We start from the raw sequence: 17,927 nt of genomic DNA on the forward strand, positions 1-17,927 counted from the left end.
AGATAAAGTAATTTAAGAAGAGGAAGGATAGTATGTGGAAATATAATTGAATTATGGATAACAGAGGGAATGTAGGAAAGGAATGAATGGAGGGGAATGGATAGGAGGAAATAGAATGGAAAATATATAGAAAGAGAAATAGGATGAAAGGAAGAGTGGAGAGGGGGGACATGGTTATAAAGGAAGAAAGAAAGAAAGGAAAGGAAAGTAGGAGGAAAGAAAAGGAAAGGAAAGGATATAAATAGTGGATGAAAGGAGAATAGGTGGATGGTATGAAAGGTGGGGGAATGAGATAGAATTGAATAGAAGGAAAAGATATAAAATAAATATAGTGGAGAATGGAAAGGAAAGGAAAGAAAGGAAGGAAGGAAGAATGGAATGGAAGGAATGGAAAGGAAGGAAATAGGGAGAATGGAAAGGAATAGAAAATAAGGTGATGGAAGGAAAGAGGGGAAAGAGAAGGAAACGGAAGGGAATGGAAGGAATGAATGGAAGGGAGAGTAGATGGTCGTGGAGTGGAAAGGTGGATACTACTTGTTCATACTGTATTAGATAAATGGTGTGGAGTGGATGAAGGAATTAGAGTTAAGGTTGAAGTAGTGGAGCTCTGTCAGTGGTATGGAGCTGGAAAGAAGATAAATATGGAGGGAATGGAAAGGGTGAGCAAACATGGGGACATCGACTTGAAAAACAGAACACAAATAGATAAAAGCTAAAGCATTCCTCAGTGAAAACGACTGAAGGCTCATGACACCTGCTGTACCACTGAACTAACAGCTGTCACGGTCACTCCAATATTTTTAAAAAACAAACAAATTACAACTACAAAATTATACAAGTTAACCTTCCATATATTTGCCCACAAACACTGAGGTACAGTGAGGCACACAGATCAGGTGGCCATTTTGATGTTGAAATTAACCAGCAGGCTAGCCAGCCAGCTCAGCAGCGTTACAAGGTAACATTTCAAGTGGCAGATGCAATAACACAATTAGAACCCCCTTAGTAGGGTTACAAAGTAAAGCTAAGAAGCCCCAGAATGATATACATTCTGCAATAACGCCAACGTTTTTACGAGAGTAGAACAAAAGACAGCATTTTTCAGTTGACGTTAGCCTTACGTTATGTAAACAAGCTCCTGTGTCAACGTGTAGGGGCAGTTTGACTAAACTCCTCTGACAACAACAAGCTGGACAAAGAAACCAAATTGCCATAAGGTGTTAATACAGTCTATCGCTTTCAGGTCTATTGGTGGTGCAACAAGATGACAGACCTTCCTGGAAAAGGAGAAGGACGTTAGTTGGTCTGTTCGGCTGTTGCAGTAATTTTCAAATATAGACACCAAGCTAGACATCTAACGTTACAAATATACAGAGTTGGAAAAATGCTAAAAAGGACATGGGACCTATGTGATTATCTAACACAGCTGTCCCGATAAGCGACTGAAGGTTCGCAGGACATAAATAGCTAACACTTGGCTTTGCTAGCAAAACGTTGTTTACACAAAAACACCAGTCATTCACAATGAAAGCTCTTTCTGCTTTAAGTTACCAAGACAAACAAACATCAACAAAATAGGGTCTGCTAATGTCACATTTCCAGATAGCTACATCAGGACATAGCTGACTAGACAGCGAATGAGCGACTGTTGTTTATGTTCAGAAAGGATACAGTTTCACCACGTCGGTATCCATTCGCCTTTTACCCGGACTTGGAGACGACATTTTTCCTATTTCCACCGCAGAACACCAGTAAGTAAACTGAAAGCTAGCCCCCGAAACGCTAGACAGTCCAGCAAACGGTACTATCCGAAAGTTAACATTTGCTTTCAGAAATGTTCACAGCAAACGTCTTCTCAGTTCAATGTCTCTGTCCTAATGAGTAGCTGAGGCTGAGCTAACGTTAGACTTCTGCTGTTCACTGGCTCTCAGCGTTCTGACCATGGTTCTGACAAGCTAGGATCCCTCCGCGGCTACGTCATATATCTGCGACCAAACGTCAACACAAATGGCTCATGTTTGTAGTTTATTTAGAACACCTTTGGTTTTGGTTTTGCATCTTAAATTGCATGCTAAAGGACATTTTGATACCAATTACATTGTTATTTTCTATTTTCTGAATAGCAAGATACATAACTCAAAATGTCTGGCCACAGCTAACAATCCTTGGAAGAAAACCTTTTTCCAACAATACAAACAGTGGGGGAAAGGTTGCTGAGCATAGAACTTTGAATCTTTTTAGGGGAACAAAACTTAAATCAGCTAATTTATGGCAAGCTTTTTTTTGTTAAATGGCCAAATCAGACTTAAGTGAGGTTGAAATATACATCATTACAGGATACACATGAACCCCAATAAAGATAATGTTTTTAATAGCACAACCATTGCTTAAAAATATACCATTGCTCCAAAGACAGCCTCATCAAAGCCAATGTTTTTTCTTGGGTCCCCATACTGATGCAGTGACAAGACTGCCATAGAAATTGTCATTTGCATAAAACTGAGAATTCTAAGGAACATACAGTCTTTGTATAACTTTCATCCTAAAATGTTTTCAGGCAACAACATGGCTGCCAGTGATTGCTGAATGGTAACATATAGCAGCAACTGGAATAGATTAGCTAATCCCAAATCACAACTATGTAAAATACCAGAAAAGAAATCATTCAGAAGTCTGTCACTGTGCAAGCTGCAACAATGGGTAATAAAATATTTGCAAGAGGTATATCTGAATGTACTTAATGTATTTTCCTTGTATTAACAATATAATCATTTCTAATTAACCTTTTCTTTGGTTGAAATGTCAGAGGTTAAACATGCAAAGTGAAACAAACTTTCAGAAGAGCATTTTATTAAACCCTTTTAGGAAACTACAAAGATAAAAGCACATGCAAGAAAAAGAGTACTGCATTAGCAATGAGATGTCACTGGAAGGCAAAAATGCAGTACAGGGATCCTGGATTTGAATCAAAACAGGTTTGAAATTCATGGCACATGGTTCTTCCTGCCTGCAGTAATCAGGATTGACGAAATTAAAACAAACATTTCACTACTCCAAAAAGGATTGTTCTTTTCAAAAGAGAATTCGTATACATGTTAGCTTCAAGCACAACAGTACACACACAAAAATGACTTCCTCACAGTTTTCTTTGCTAATCTGAGGTTAAAAATTGACCACTCCCAAAATGACTCACCATACATTGAAGGTAAACATTGCCTTTCCAGTGTCAAGCCATTTGGCCCTTTCTCACGATAATGGATTTCTTGTCTCGTGTCCCACAGAAATCCAAACTACCACAATGTCATGAAGGACTATCCAAGCTATCCTCATGTGAGGTAAATAGTAATAGTAAGCCTTGTTTGTGACCAATTAACAACACTTAGATGTGTACACATTATACAAGGCTTAAAGAGGCCCCAATATCTGCACATCCCAATTTCGATGAAGATGAATTCAAAGGTTTTAAAGCCACACAGGCATCCTTCACATATTTCACTGTTCACAGAGAAGACACTTATTTGCCTACAGATACAATCAACTTCCTTTCCCTCCAGAAACAGTGACTGTAAACAAGATGGCAAACATTGATATGATATGACACTCCTGTCATTGGTACTACAGACTCTGTACCACAAAAAAGAGGGCAGGTCTGTTCATCAATTCAGTGTTGTGATGCTGTTTGGATGGAAACAGTCTACTGAGACGGAGAGGAGGATACCTGCCACTGACGGAATATAGCAAACACCCTTTTAGACTTGTCCCTAGGGCCCTGGGAGGAAAGAGAGAATAGAAAAATGTCACATATTATTTAAATTAACGCTACAAAGCCAAGTGGTAACCGTAATAACAAAAAAACTGAAATTAGCATGTTCATCCATGTATTGCTATGCATCTTTTTCCAGAGGATGTGATGTGGTCATTTCTGTTTTCAAATGCAAAGATTCTTTGCCCTTAACTCGTTTTACTTGACTCAAAGAGCCTGCACAAGAATTCCTATGTGCCTGGACTGTTTGGTGTATGCACAAATAAAAATCCTGAATCTTTCATAAGTCTTGACTTGCCTGTCCTGGACTGCCTCCTGCTGTACTGGAGTTCTTCTTCATGGGCATGAGGAGGTCAAGAGCAGCCTTCCAGCCCTGCTGATTAAGCTCTGAGACTCCATCCAAAAAGGGGTTTGCCCCTGGATCCACATTCTCCTTTCCCGCAGAGATCCAGGGACACCAGTCTCTGTGCTGAGCGAGGGGGTCAAATGCATTCTTGTGCAGGAGCCCATCCTGAAATACCATTAGGATATCGGTTATACAGAATTGCCTTGAATTAGGTGTGTCAAATACTGGATAAAGTGAGAATTCTGATCTGAAAAACTTGTTTCTCTCATGATTCTTAAGGAAACTATGTCTGGATCAAGATATAGCATCTGTGATCTCTGTGTGCCTTTGAGAGCTTGTCAGGTATGTTGATATTATTATTTGATGACATTTCAGGTGTTTGCACAAATGTATAGGGTTAACCTCTTGTGCTAGGATTATGACAAAACACTGCATGCAAACTAGGTGCTTTCATCATCATCATTTGCTGATGCTACTTATAAAGAAACTAGGAGCACTGACTTTGATGAACCAATCTCTTTGCTAATGTAAATGTGGCAAAATCTGTCATGCAAGAATGAGATTGCATAGAAGTAAGAATCGACATGTGATGAGTGCAGCCCTATCTTGACTACAAGTGTTATAGTCATTGATATTACTCTCAAAACATGTGACTTAATGAATACGCAGCACTGTATTAAAAGTTATCGAGTCCTGTGCCATAATAAAACTGTAAAAAACAAAAACAAGGTGTGAAATCAGCAGTAATGTTAGTTCTTACAGGACCACCAACTGATGACAGGCACAGGCGTTTAGGAGGGTGCTGCAGGCTCGCAGCACCATCAGCCCCAGAGGTGTCCCCCTGTCCTCTACTGCGAGTTGCAGACCTTTTTCCCCTGGGCAAAAGACTTGGCAGCTCTTCACTGGGGCTTGGTGAGTCTCTGCTTCGCGCACGCAAAGACACAGGGGAAGACGTTCCCTCACTCTGTAACACACACCAGAGCAAGGTAAAAAAGCAACCCGGTACACTTGCCATTGTTATACATAGAGTAAAGTAATTCTGATTAATATTATCATATGCATATGAGCCTAGCTTATTTAGCTGGTCAACCTTAATTTGCTTAAAGCTTGCCTGGTCAGAGCGGGTGGAGTCCTGGCTCCTCAGCTTCATGCGACATGGAGTTGTAACACAGGAGGCTGAGGCAGAAGCAGACAGGTCCCCTTGGCCCTCATGCGTAGCTGCGGGGGCAGGACCTGCTGCTTGAGCAGAGGGGCCTTCAGTGTTTGGTGAGGCATCTCCATCGCCTCCATTTCCCTCCATCTGGTGGAAGTTCCACAAACCCACCTTGCGCATACAGTACGAGCAGGTGAGGATGGGCAGGTTCATGGCATGCAGAGCTGGGCTAAGATAGAGAAATCCATGGCTCAGACATCTTGATCAGGTGGAGTGTTAAAAATGTTACTCTCAGTTTCCTAAATTACTTCCCCTGTACTTTACAGCTAGTACATCATTGACAATTAATTCGACATTGGAAATTAGCTTCTGTGTTTGCTTACTCTAGTTTATGGCAATATCAAGTTGTGTGTACTAAAAAATGTATTGAGCACGTGTATTGAAGAGTCAAGCACAGCAAAAGGGTAGTTTCATCTCACCTTGCAGCCCAGCCACAGAGAGAAACAATGCATGCAGCCACCTGGACAGCCAAAGGTTCAGAACATGGAGAACGTCCCGTTCTCTTTTGTTCGTCCTCGATCAGCTGCAGTATAACACTGATTACATCCTCAGTCAAAGACTGCAATGAAACGGTGGACATTAGTAACATGTGAACAACTGGAAAAGCTATGTTTTCTAATTGTTGAATACATCCACAGATAAAGTTAAATATTTACTAGAATTAATCTCTCTCTGAAGACAGCTCAGGCTCCACAAACGGCAACAAAAACAAACTGCGCCAACCTGCCCCACGAACCATAACAAACAGTGTTCCAGCCAATAACCGACAAGAAGGAGCTGGTTGAGCCATCACTGCAGCAGCGTTAGCACGTAGGCTACTTCCACAATGCGTATTCATGACTCAACCAACTCCTTCTTGTCGGTTATTGGCTGGAACACTGTTTGTTATGGTTCGTGGTGCAGGTTGGCACAGTTTGTTTTTGTTGCAGTTTATGGAGCCTGATCTGTCTTCAGAGACTGCGTTTTTTTTACAGTGTGTTCAGGGGACAGGCAGCTAGCGCATAGTGAGGAGATGTTTGCTGTATGTGGCAAAAATGTTGTAGCCTAAAAAACGCATCACATCACTTAGAGCACCTTTAACATAATCTCCTGGAAGCATTCTTCAAAGGCCTTTCTGTAATATGAAAAATGTTCATAATGCTTCAGAGTGCATTTTTGCCAGTATCCAAGACTCGGCCTCACCATAGACTTTAGCTGCTCCGGCTTCATGGCAGGCAGCTGCTGTGCAATGAGACAAGTGCTTTGGAAGCGCTCTAAGAAGGCAGTGAGAAGTGCCGATGGTTCACAGGCTGGAACCTGCCAGAAACGCTCTGAAATGACAACATTTATGTCAACCATCAAGTGGATCCTCAGAGTTAATTCAGCTAAAATGACATGGTCATGGTATAGATCATTTTGTTGGTGTATGCATGCAATACAAAATGCTTGCTCCTACCTGGGCATGGAAAGTCAGGCCAGGGGCAAAACTTCTCATGCTGCGTCTGAAGCTGCCTCGATATCTCTGCAATGCGGGATCCATCTATTAAAGAAACAAGGATAGTTGTTTGACCTTTCATTTTTTGCAGACTGGCATCATCTGCCCTACCTTGCCAAAATAAAAAGTGTGCCCTTGTATTTTTCTGTTACTTAAGTTTTGCTCACATTTTTCAAAGTCTAAAGTTGGTTGTAGTGATGCACAAAGGAAAGCCTGGCAACTGGAGCACTTGAGCATATCGCAGCCAACGTTGATCCAGCCATATCTGGCACACATCAGAGGGGACAGTGTGCGGGGTTTCCCTGCCCATTTCAAACAGTGCTATGCTAAGGAAAATTTCACTCAGACACAAAACAAGTAGCCTATCGTCACATTTATTATTACTCTGAATGAAATATCTATACATTTCCCACATGGATCATCTAAGTCTCTTCATACGCATACCTGTCAAGTATCCCGTTTTGGCCGGGAAAGTCCCGTATTTTACTCTTCTTTCCCGCCGTCCTCCCGTATTAGTACAGTGCCTTGCGAAAGTATTCGGCCCCCTTGAACGTTTCGACCTTTTGCCACATTTCAGGCCTCAAACATAAAGATATACAACTGTAATTTTTTGTGAAGAATCAACAACAAGTGGGTCCCAATTATGAAGTGGAACGAAATTCATTGGCTATTTCAAACTTTTTTAACAAATAAAAACTGAAAAGTGGGCGTGCGAAAATTATTCAGCCCCTTTACTTTCAGTGCAGCAAACTCTCCAGAAGTTCAGTGAGGATCTCTGAATGATCCAATGTTGACCTAAATGACTAATGATGATAAATAGAATCCAGCTGTGTGTAATCAAGTCTCCGTATAAATGCACCTGCTCTGTGATAGTCTCAGAGGTCCGGTAAAGCGCAGAGAGCATCATGAAGAACAAGGAACACACCAGGCAGGTCCGAGATACTGTTGGGAGAAGTTTAAAGCGGATTTGGATACAAAAAGATTTCCCAAGCTTTAAACATCCCAAGGAGCACTGTGCAAGCGATAATATTGAAATGGAAGGAGTATCAGACCACTACAAATCTACGAAGACCCGGCCTCCCTCTAAACTTTCAGCTCATACAATGAGAAGACTGATCAGAGATGCAGCCAAGAGGCCCATGATCACTCTGGATGAACTGCAGAGATCTACAGCTGAGGTGGGAGACTCTGTCCATAGGACAACAACTCCGTGATACTGCACAAATCTGGCCTTTATGGAAGAGTGGCAAGAAGAAAGCCATTTCTTAAAGATATCCATAAAATGTGTCGTTTAAAGTTTGCCAAAAGCCACCTGGGAGACACACCAGACATGTGGAAGAAGGTGCTGTGGTCAGATGAAACCAAAATCAAACTTTTTGGCAACAATGCAAAACGTTATGTTTGGCGTAAAAGCAACACAGCTCATCACCCTGAACACACCATCCCCACTGTCAAACATGGTGGTGGCAGCATCATGGTTTGGGCCTGCTTTTCTTCAGCAGGGACAGGAAAGATGGTTAAAATTGATGGGAAGATGGATGGAGCCAAATACAGGACCATTCTGGAAGAAAACCTGATGGAGTCTGCAAAAGACCTGAGACTGGGACGGAGATTTGTCTTCCAACAAGACAGTGATCCAAAACATAAAGCAAAATCTACAATGGAATGGTTCACAAATAAACATATCCAGGTGTTAGAATGGCCAAGTCAAAGTCCAGACCTGAATCCAATCGAGAATCTGTGGAAAGAACTGAAAACTGCTGTTCACAAACACTCTCCATCCAACCTCACTGAGCTCGAGCTGTTTTGCAAGGAGGAATGGGCAAAAATGTCAGTCCTCGATGTGCAAAACTGATAGAGACATACCCCAAGCGACTTACAGCTGTAATCGCAGCAAAAGGTGGCGCTACAAAGTATTAACTTAAGGGGGCTGAATAATTTTGCACGCCCAATATTTCAGTTTTTTATTTGTTTAAAAGGTTTGAAATATCCAATAAATTCTGTTCCACTTCATAATTGTGTCCCACTTGTTGTTGATTCTTCACAAAAAATTACAGTTTTATATCTTTATGTTTGAGGCCTGAAATGTGGCAAAAGGTCGAAAAGTTCAAGGGGGCCGAATACTTTCGCAAGGCACTGTATTTTCCCGTAAATCTCCCGTATTTTAATCTGCGTTATTAAAAAATAATAATAAACCTGACCCGAGCGGAGTAAAAAAAAGAAAAAAAACATTCCCAATCTGAGCTCTGTTACTTGCCTCGCGATAACTGCCACGTGCAGTAGCCTACTACAGGTACTGTAGGTGGCAGTTGTCGCGAGGTTAGTGTGTGAGGTCAGATGATGAGTGACAACGCGGGGGAAAAAAAGAAGAAAAAAAAAAAGAGACGGATGATGGACGCTACGACAGAGACGGTGCGCTGCCAAAACTTATGAAGGCTTTACTATGCATTCCCCATAGCAATGCAAGTTGAGAAAGGGTGTTTAGCATGGTACGAAAGATTGTTCCAGAGAATAGGATGACGTTAGACAACAGAACTGTTTGCGCTCTACTCTTATATAAAATGAACCACTCTGGCCCAGCCCACAAATACACTCCTTCCAAAACAGTCTTGTGCAAAGTCTGCAACAAATGTGTACAATAACTCACTAAAGAAACGTTATGTGAAATTAAAAGAAAAACTGTAAAAGAAAAGCAATATGAAATGAAAAGAATGTGTGGAATGAAAATAAAATGTAAATGTAAAGACAAGCAATGTTATAAATTGTAAATCTTTGTGGCGATTTTAGCTTTCTTGTACACCTGTCTTAAAATGTAATGGGGAGCTTGGTTGGGGTGGTGGGACTGCTCGCGGTGGGCGCCGGAAAATTTCCCTTATTTTCAAATCCAAAACTTGACAGGTATGTTCATACGTGAAATACAACAATACAACAATACAATACAAATTATAGATAAACAAATGCTGTCTTTATAATGTAAAATAAACTGGGTCAAAATAAGTGAAAGGATATTGAATAGGATTCCACTCTTGAGAAAAAGGCTTCTTTGTTTGTTGCTTCGCAGGGTGCTTGAGTGTTGCTTTTTACTTCCAGAACTTTCACATTTCCTTGTCCACTGAAATGCACATAAAGGAAAAAAACATCTTTAGTTTCAAACACATACTTATTATTTGAATGGTAAAAAAAAACTAGACCACCACTATACAGGAATGCTTACTGTAGACCCACCAATTTTATATACATGCAGTTAAACATTTCACCTGAATGGAATATGCGAATCGAGATAAAACAATGACTAGCTCCATTCTTCCTTGCTGCTTACCAAGATCTGTCTTTTAAATTAATGCACAGTAGGAAGTCAAACCAAATGTATTGGCCTTGATGGCTGGGCAGCAAGTGGACAATACTCCAGAAATGAATAGCAGACTAATAGAGTACACGACCACGTTACATTAAAACTTTGGTCCTCAGCCCCCTTATCTTTAACGTCAACAGTGCACGGGAGCGATAGCACAATGACTACCATACCAATCTGTCCGTTAGATGGACTAATAACAAGCTAGAATAGCAAAGGTGTGCAAACTCCCGTTCCTGGCCTACAAGCTCCCAAATCTGTAGAGACTCGTCCCTCTTGAAATAACTCAGTGAAGACGGCTCAAGTAGCAGAGCTTCCAGGCTAAGTGGCTAACCAAATTAGCTAACGTCAACTTGTTCTTTGGCCACTTTAAATCAAAATAGCGTGCGATTGTTAAAACATTGCACCTGTTGGATCCGATATCTGTTGATGACACTCCTGCATTAAGAAGTTCACGAACTTTCTCTGGAGATGCAAAAGAAGACTTTTGTTGATTAGTGTTGCCGAGACGATCCCCACGACTGCCGCCGAGAGTCGCCATGATCGGCTCTGTGTTCCCCCGGAAAATAAAACCTGAAACCAATCGTTCCGCTTTACCCCAACCACAGCACCCTACAGAGCTCACCGAAGCTGCCTGACTTCTTCAGTGTCAACACATTTTGTAGATGTTTCTATCATCAGAATGTTATTAATCAATCAGATAACGAGAGGCATGAAAGATCTCAAAATGCAATTTGATTTTTTTTTTCATTTGACAGAATGAGTTAATAACGTTATCTTATTTAAAGCAGGATTAAATGTAACCGTTTTTTCCTTTTACACTGAAAAAGCTACCTTATTTTAATGCACATTTAGTAGTATTTTGTTAAATACTTCCCAGCAGGGAGATGAAATGCGTCACTTTTAAAAAGAATGTGACGCAAAAAATGATTTTAAGCTAAATAGTCATTTTTCCATAAATAGCCTTCACAAGAAAAAGCCAAGAAAGGGAACAATCAAAGAACCCCCTACCACCCACAGCCCAGGAATGGTAAACATTTCTCCCTCGTTCACAATTGAAAAATATAAAGAAAAAACAATCAGTCAATGCAGAGGTTCTAATTACAACATTAAGTCAAGAGCACAGTAGTCCATACTAACTCACTAGCCAAAGAGAGTCCCATTTGTTTTAATACGTTGCTGGTTTCCTCCTCACACTATACAAAATAATTTCATATGTACTATAGGATGTTAATTAATTTCACCTTGTCTCTGTGAAGGAGGAAGTTGAATTACCTCACTTTAAATGACTTTTATTACACTGGTAAAATGAATGAGATATTTGGATACTTTAAGCAAAAGTAGCACTATGTAAATACTCCATCACAACTCACAAGTAGCCTAAAAGTCCTGCATTCAAAGACTTTAAAAGAAGAACAGAAGTCATCACATGACAGCGTGTTGATAACCAGCTCATGGACCATGCAGTCTCCCTTCATTCTCCCCTCTCCCCTGCACGCCTCTAATGGAAGCACAGAAAAATAAAAATGATCTGCAAAAAACTGCAATTAGATATCAGTTAGGGCCTACTTGTCAGTCACAGTCTGTCTTCACACACACAATAACTTTCCAAATAATGCTTTTAACACATTCTTGAATCATTTCTTCTTCTTTTTTAAGACTTTATTAGTTGTTGTTTTTAAACTAAGTTTATAGTTTAGGGCAGAGAAAAAAAAAGTTTTCAAGATTAAAATAAATACACAAATCAGCATAAGAAACAAAACAAAAACCGATGAAAATATTCAAATCTAATACCATGTAAATAAAGTGTTTTGGGATGAACGTGCATAGTTGAGCATAGAAATAATACATAATAAAAAAATCTATTTGATTTTTTATATGGTTCAAAGTTATTCAGTCAGTCAAAAAATAATCTCCTTGAGTATAGGCGTCCCTTGGATCAAAGATCCAGGCAAAGGAAGGCTCTGGTCTTTGTCCAAAAGTTTTTTTCTCTTTCAAAGTTCAGTGAGCACATGCTTGACGAACGTGTCGCTGTCAAAGACTGTTTGAAGATCATGGCACATCTGATCTTCCACAGTTTTACACATACAACATTTTCAAAGTCCCTACGGTACTGAGCCATAGATGTATTGTAATGCACCGCACTTTGACAGATACAAAAACTGTTGATGTTTCAAAACAGGCACGCGCAGTCCCGGGTAGACCCTAAATCGCATCTGCTAGAATGGTCGACGTATGGTTCATGTGTCTATAGTTAGGCATGGGGAGTGTGGATTGGTTAGGGTTAGGGTAAGAATTCCAGGGTAAGCCAATCAGAGGCAGAATAAGGCGGGCCACAAGGCACATCCTTTTGACGTCGACACGTCTAGCGGATCCGATCTAGCATCTACCGCAGTCCCGCCCATCTCTAATGATGCTACGTCCTAATAACAAGCCCTCTGATTGGTCAAGTGTCTCACGGCCGGGGGGTAAAATTTGTGAATGGCTTCATACTGAGATGTGATATTATTTATAATGTTTTATCAGCGCTTTAGCATATGTTGTTTTTATTTGATGTGACGTTCTTCAGTACTGGATTGTAAAGGGGAAACGATGTCGGACGCTGAAGGTGCTCGCAGTCCAGACCAGCTGAATAGATTCGAGAAACTGACACACAGGCCGCCGCACCGTGAGACATTAGCAGGTCGGTCAACAACATTAGCAAGACATGCTAACGACAGGTTATACCTTAACGTTGGCACATGTGGCCAGGCTAATAAACACTGTGCGACTGATATCCTCTGCGACCGAATGCAGTGTCACTTTTGCATAATAAGAATTTAAATGTCGCTCCTACTGATGTCATTGCTAAGCAAAACGTCCAAGCTAGTAACCTCTAGCTATTCAGCCTGTTTATCTTTTATTAGCTTGTTAGCCCCCATAGCCAAGATAATACGTGTTACAAAATGAATAACGTTATAAGCTGGTTATGGTAAATGGTTATCATAGTGTTTTGTAAAACTTTAAAGTGCACCGAAAATTTACTAATTATATGGCATGACACACAATCATTGATTGCTAGGTTTTACAGACCTGCAAACACCTTAATACCAATTTTAAGATTGAGGGCCGTTTACTGGGTACCAAGTATTGATAATCATTATCTCCAGAACATAGGACATGGACATGATTTAGATGATCCATCATGTGTGGAAAAAAGCCAGGAAGGACTGACTCTTCTTTGATCCCTAAAATTTTCATGTGGCAGTTTATTAGATTTTAGTGTTGTGGTATATCTTCAGTACATCTGGTCCTGGTCTGTTTTCGTTTTTTGTGTGTCACAGATACAGTCTTACATTTGTCAAGGCCAGTCACACATGGGGCCCAGCAATGTATGCTTTCTGTCAAGGCATGCTGGGATATCCTTAAGCATTCTGTGACAAGGAAGAACGACAAATGAATATATGAATACATTAGGCTAGCTTTTACAAAGCAGTTCATCATCATGATTACACAATTTAATGACTCCATATTGAAAGCAGAAGGATTTCAGGATGTTCTGAAAAGCCCTAAAGTGGATGATGAATGTGCCTATTTTCTTTAGGTTCAGTCAGATTTTGTAGTAAATACAACCAGTGATATTTACTTCACCTGACTTATGTTGTTTATTGACAACTTGTAGTGGACATCTGTAGCTTCTTGTGTGGATGTTAATTGTATCTGTCTAGTATCTCTGTTAGCATGCTCCCCGTCTCCTCATCCTGTGAAACTTTGTTCCTCCCTCTCCAGGTCATCGTACTCCCCCCGCCCGCAGTGGGCATCGCTGCGTTGCTGACAACACTAACCTGTATGTGTTTGGAGGGTACAACCCTGACTATGATGAGTCAGGAGGCTCAGAGAACGAAGACTATCCACTGTTCAGGGAGCTCTGGAGGTACCACTTTGCCACCGGCTGCTGGCAGCAGATTCGAACAGAGGGCTATATGCCCACAGAGCTGGCGTCAATGTCAGGTGAAACATTGTATATGTAAAAGTTTTGAACATTTTGATACTCAATGTTAGTATTTTATACAAAAAATGTGTATGTAAATTGAGTTTGGTGTTGCTGTCTCTTCAGCTGTTTTGCACGGCAACAACCTCCTGGTGTTTGGCGGCACCGGGATCCCCTTTGGTGAAAATAATGGCAATGACGTACATGTTTGTAACGTGAAGTACAAGCGATGGTCACTGCTCAACTGTCGGGGGAAGAAGCCCAACAGAATCTATGGACAGGTAACCTCATAAATCACCCTGTCATGTGATCGCTCTCTTGAAGGATTTTAAAATATTGTAGAGACTAATTTTGAGTTTTTTTAAATCCAGTGGATATACAAACTTTTGAACTTTAAACTTGCTGTTATCTTTCGTCCTTCAGGCAATGGTTATTATAAACGGCTTCCTGTACGTGTTTGGAGGGACAACGGGTTACATCTACAGCACAGACCTGCACAGGCTGGACCTGACCACCAGGGAGTGGACCCACCTCAAGCCCAACAACCCTCCTGACGACCTGCCTGAGGAACGGTACGCCTTTATGACGACTGAATGTGCTACACAGGATCAAAACAAACGTTGAATATTTTCAGTGTAGTAAAACTCATGGCGGGGTATTGCGTGTGTTACAGGTACAGGCATGAAATAGCACATGATGGACAGAGGATCTACATCCTGGGAGGAGGAACTTCCTGGACATCTTACCCTCTGGACAAGGTACCAGTTATCAATAAGGGTATACTCACCAAACGCGTCACTGTGTGTGCGTGTGCCAGCCAGAATTTCAAATTCAAAATGTTTATTACAGCTTGTTGTTTTGTACACAAGCCAAATCTATCTTAATCACTGCACAAAACACTAAATATTGTATTTTTTTTAATAGATACATGCTTACAATCTGGAGACCAATTCCTGGGAGGAACTTACAACTAAACCTCATGACAAAATAGGTCTGTTTGTTGCACCTCATTATTAACAAAGCCTGTTTTGTTCTTTTTCATACCATTCTAAAATGTATGTGCTTCTGACAGGGTATCCTGCTCCTAGGAGATGCCATAGCTGTGTACAAATAAGAAATGGTGAGAACTTTTCAATAATGCTGTGCAGCTAATATCACCTGATAAACATCATGTGCTTCAAAAATAAACAGGCACTCCTGTCAATTGATATCCCATCCTCCATATGTTAAACTGATTTGAGAGTAACTCCCTGCAAGCTGACGCATGTACAGCTACATAAACCGTATGTGACCATTCATTTTTCTCTGCTGTAGATGTATTTATCTGTGGAGGCTACAACGGGGAGTTGATTTTAGCTGATCTGTGGAAGATCAACCTGCAGACTTTCCAGTGGAGTAAACTACCAGCAATGATGCCTGAGCCAGCCTACTTCCACTGTGCTGCTGTCACGCCAGTTAGTACAAAACCCCCAGTCACTTTGAGCATATACTGTACATTTAATAAGCTTTTCAATTAGCAATTTCAAGCAGCAGTTTTTAGGGCATTGGGGTTTCATGTCAGTGGTAACAATCTTTTTCATGTACACAAGTGAAATGTTGATGAAAGTAGTTAGTAATTTAGTCATGTAATGTAACCCATTGAATTCATTTAAATGACCTATCCCTTTTTGTTAGTCTAATTTCCTACTAGATAATGTTCTGTAATCAAAGCAAAATGAGATGAAAATGTGAGTGATAGAAGAATGTTTTTCTTTCATTTGTCTTATTGATCTATTCTGTATCAGATGGTATTTTGGTCCGTTTTCAATTGGCACATTGCTGCAGAAAATAATTTGTCAGTCACAGTTTCCCATAAGTTACCAATGATGGCCCATGGGGGAGCTTAGAACCAAAAGGCCCAGGTGATTAATGTAGTAAACTCTCTCTCGATACTGAATATATAATATTTACGTCTTACTCTTTTTCCTTTACTGTGTCCCCAGGCTGGCTGCATGTACATCCATGGTGGGGTGGTGAACATCCATGAGAACAAGAGAACTGGCTCTCTGTTTAAGATCTGGCTGGGTGTACCCAGCCTGCTGGAGCTATGCTGGGAGAAGCTCCTCAAGGCCTTTCCCCACCTGACTTCAATCCCTGCCATGCAGCTGCTCAACCTGGGACTCACACAGGAACTCATTGAACGTTTGAAATAGGCTGCACATGGAAGGATGGACAAATGAATGAATGGGACGGGCTGGGCTGGACTGGGAGGAGATGAATTCTGACAGAGCACAGAATTAAATTCTTAGCAAAATTCTCGGGAAAATGTCCTTTCCCTCCCCTGCCTAACGTAGCCCCACCTTAAAACCAAAAACAATGGGATGCCTTTTTGTTAGTTCTTATTATTTTTCGCAGTTTCAGTGATGATAAAGATAATATGTGGAATGTTTTATGGATTTTACTCAACCCCCCCTGTTGCCACCACAGTTCCTTACATGATGCCTTTGTGTCAAGCAAAACATGAATTCCCGCTTCTCATCCTCCAAACTGACAGCTGGAAATACTTCATTTTGCCATGCCATGTTTTCAAAGATTGTCCATTCGTTCAATCTTTTTTTTTTTTTTTTTATCTGCCTCCTCCAGTACTTTTTAAGAATTCTGTGCAAAGGAAGAATGCATGTGTATTTATTTGAAAGACTAATTCAGTTTTTCTGGGGGTATTCTCATCACCTGATATTGCTGTTTGCACACTTTGTCTTGCAAATTTGTGGACATTTACTTTTTTTTTTTTTTTTTAAATAGATCATATAAGCGGTCTATCTTCAGTCTAAAAAGTGGCAGACTGTTTTTGCTTAAGGACCATGTCAGTGTTTCTGCACATTTTAGCCTATTTAATTCAAATCCCATGTATAGTTTTCATTTCTGCGGACATGCTATCGTGTTTTTGATTTGCTTTTTAAATGGTTTTGCGACCTTCCGGGCAGCCTTTTAATTTCCCTTATCTCTATATGGTATGAAAATTGTGACTTGAGAATTGCGATTTGCTTAACATAGTCAATCACACTGATTTGTGTTTGCTTTTATTGTTGAAGTTATGTTATCCTTGTATAAGTGACTAAATAAGAGCAGACACGCTGGTCACCGTGAGGCCAACCAATCTTAAAGTTCAAGTCTGAGTTGTTTTTATACTTTAAGAATGGAAACCAGTGTCTGCCTGGAGGGGAGGAAAATCATTTTTTTAAAGTTATGGTATACTTCAAAAATGGTCATGAGTAATATGTTTTTGTGATAAGTTAGCTAAAACACGCAGAAACACTGTATGCCCGTCAGTGTGTGAAGAAAAGGTTCAATGCTGGATTTGCCTACTGTATGTCTGAGCTCTTGTATTTCCTGTATTTTCCATTATATATTATGTTACAGCCTAGTCAGCCAAGCAAACAGTTTTCCATCCTGTTTGCTTGCAGCTCTCATTTGTAAACCAAACCATGCAACACATCACTGTGAATTTGGTGCTCTTTAAAATTAATTCAAAAATGCTTTTATTCGAATAAAGACTTAAATCTGTTCAGACTTTTACTCCCTCTGTTGATGACACAATCTTTTGCACAGGGAGTTGCTTTAGTAGCAGGCTTATACAAACATTTGTTTTCACTGCAGTGCCTTTCTCAAACTTTTGAAGCTGACATTTCCCAAATATAGGCAGTAAACGATCTTTGCATGTTAAACAAATTGTTTTTAAGTAAGTGAACATTTTCAATAAGCGGTTACTTATAATCATTCAACATCGTGGTGGCAAAAATAGCAATTTTGTATTGCGTTTCAAGGATACA

The 17,927-nt window shown here is 40.4% G+C and overlaps 3 protein-coding genes across 5 annotated transcripts in view; 1 reads left to right on the forward strand and 2 right to left on the reverse strand.

The window, feature by feature from the left end:
- Positions 1 to 1,949, reverse strand: part of ube2h (ubiquitin-conjugating enzyme E2H (UBC8 homolog, yeast)) — a 28,378-nt gene extending 26,429 nt beyond the window's left edge. The window contains exon 1 of the mRNA XM_039791617.1: positions 1,672 to 1,949. Within this exon, the coding sequence (XP_039647551.1) occupies positions 1,672 to 1,724 (53 nt within the window). The 5' untranslated portion in view covers positions 1,725 to 1,949. The remainder of the gene's footprint in view (positions 1 to 1,671) is intronic.
- Positions 1,950 to 2,833: 884 nt separating this feature from the next.
- zc3hc1 (zinc finger, C3HC-type containing 1) lies at positions 2,834 to 10,742 on the reverse strand. Its single transcript, XM_039792336.1, has 10 exons — positions 10,556 to 10,742; positions 9,806 to 9,908; positions 6,964 to 7,114; positions 6,758 to 6,841; positions 6,505 to 6,632; positions 5,742 to 5,881; positions 5,221 to 5,491; positions 4,870 to 5,073; positions 4,062 to 4,274; positions 2,834 to 3,769 (listed from the first exon to the last, which is right to left on the reverse strand). The coding sequence occupies exons 1-10, from the start codon at positions 10,687 to 10,689 to the stop codon at positions 3,695 to 3,697; spliced, it is 1,503 nt and encodes a 500-aa protein (XP_039648270.1). The 5' UTR covers positions 10,690 to 10,742; the 3' UTR covers positions 2,834 to 3,694.
- A 1,835-nt stretch (positions 10,743 to 12,577) lies between these two features.
- klhdc10 (kelch domain containing 10) lies at positions 12,578 to 17,665 on the forward strand. 3 transcript variants are annotated; one of them, XM_039792307.1, is made up of 9 exons: positions 12,578 to 12,831; positions 13,917 to 14,138; positions 14,245 to 14,399; positions 14,542 to 14,690; positions 14,792 to 14,876; positions 15,043 to 15,109; positions 15,191 to 15,238; positions 15,433 to 15,572; positions 16,092 to 17,665. In XM_039792307.1, exons 1-9 carry the CDS (start codon positions 12,741 to 12,743, stop codon positions 16,308 to 16,310), a joined length of 1,176 nt encoding a protein of 391 aa, XP_039648241.1. In that variant the 5' UTR covers positions 12,578 to 12,740; the 3' UTR covers positions 16,311 to 17,665. The 3 variants fall into 3 exon arrangements, with proteins under 3 accessions (XP_039648241.1, XP_039648242.1, XP_039648243.1); XM_039792308.1 differs by having other exon boundaries at positions 16,101 to 16,310; XM_039792309.1 differs by lacking the exon at positions 16,092 to 17,665 and adding an exon at positions 15,903 to 16,085.
- The last annotated feature ends 262 nt before the right edge of the window (positions 17,666 to 17,927 follow it).

The sequence above is a fragment of the Perca fluviatilis genome, chromosome 23 (assembly GCF_010015445.1).
Source record: "Perca fluviatilis chromosome 23, GENO_Pfluv_1.0, whole genome shotgun sequence".
Lineage (NCBI taxonomy): Eukaryota > Metazoa > Chordata > Actinopteri > Perciformes > Percidae > Perca > Perca fluviatilis.

Bases quoted from the DNA above. Each gene is read 5' to 3' on its own strand.
- zc3hc1 (XM_039792336.1), bottom strand. From the start codon at position 10,689: ATGGCGACTCTCGGCGGCAGTCGTGGGGATCGTCTCGGCAACACTAAT. The intron at 6,842-6,963 runs GTGAGCAAAACT...TTTCTTTAATAG, and splicing joins AACTTTAGACTTTGAAAAAT to ATGGATCCCGCATTGCAGAG. The intron at 6,633-6,757 runs GTAGGAGCAAGC...TTGTCATTTCAG, and splicing joins GCCTGACTTTCCATGCCCAG to AGCGTTTCTGGCAGGTTCCA.
- klhdc10 (XM_039792307.1), top strand. From the start codon at position 12,741: ATGTCGGACGCTGAAGGTGCTCGCAGTCCAGACCAGCTGAATAGATTC. The intron at 14,139-14,244 runs GTGAAACATTGT...CTGTCTCTTCAG, and splicing joins AGAGCTGGCGTCAATGTCAG to CTGTTTTGCACGGCAACAAC. The intron at 15,110-15,190 runs GTCTGTTTGTTG...TGCTTCTGACAG, and splicing joins TAAACCTCATGACAAAATAG to GGTATCCTGCTCCTAGGAGA.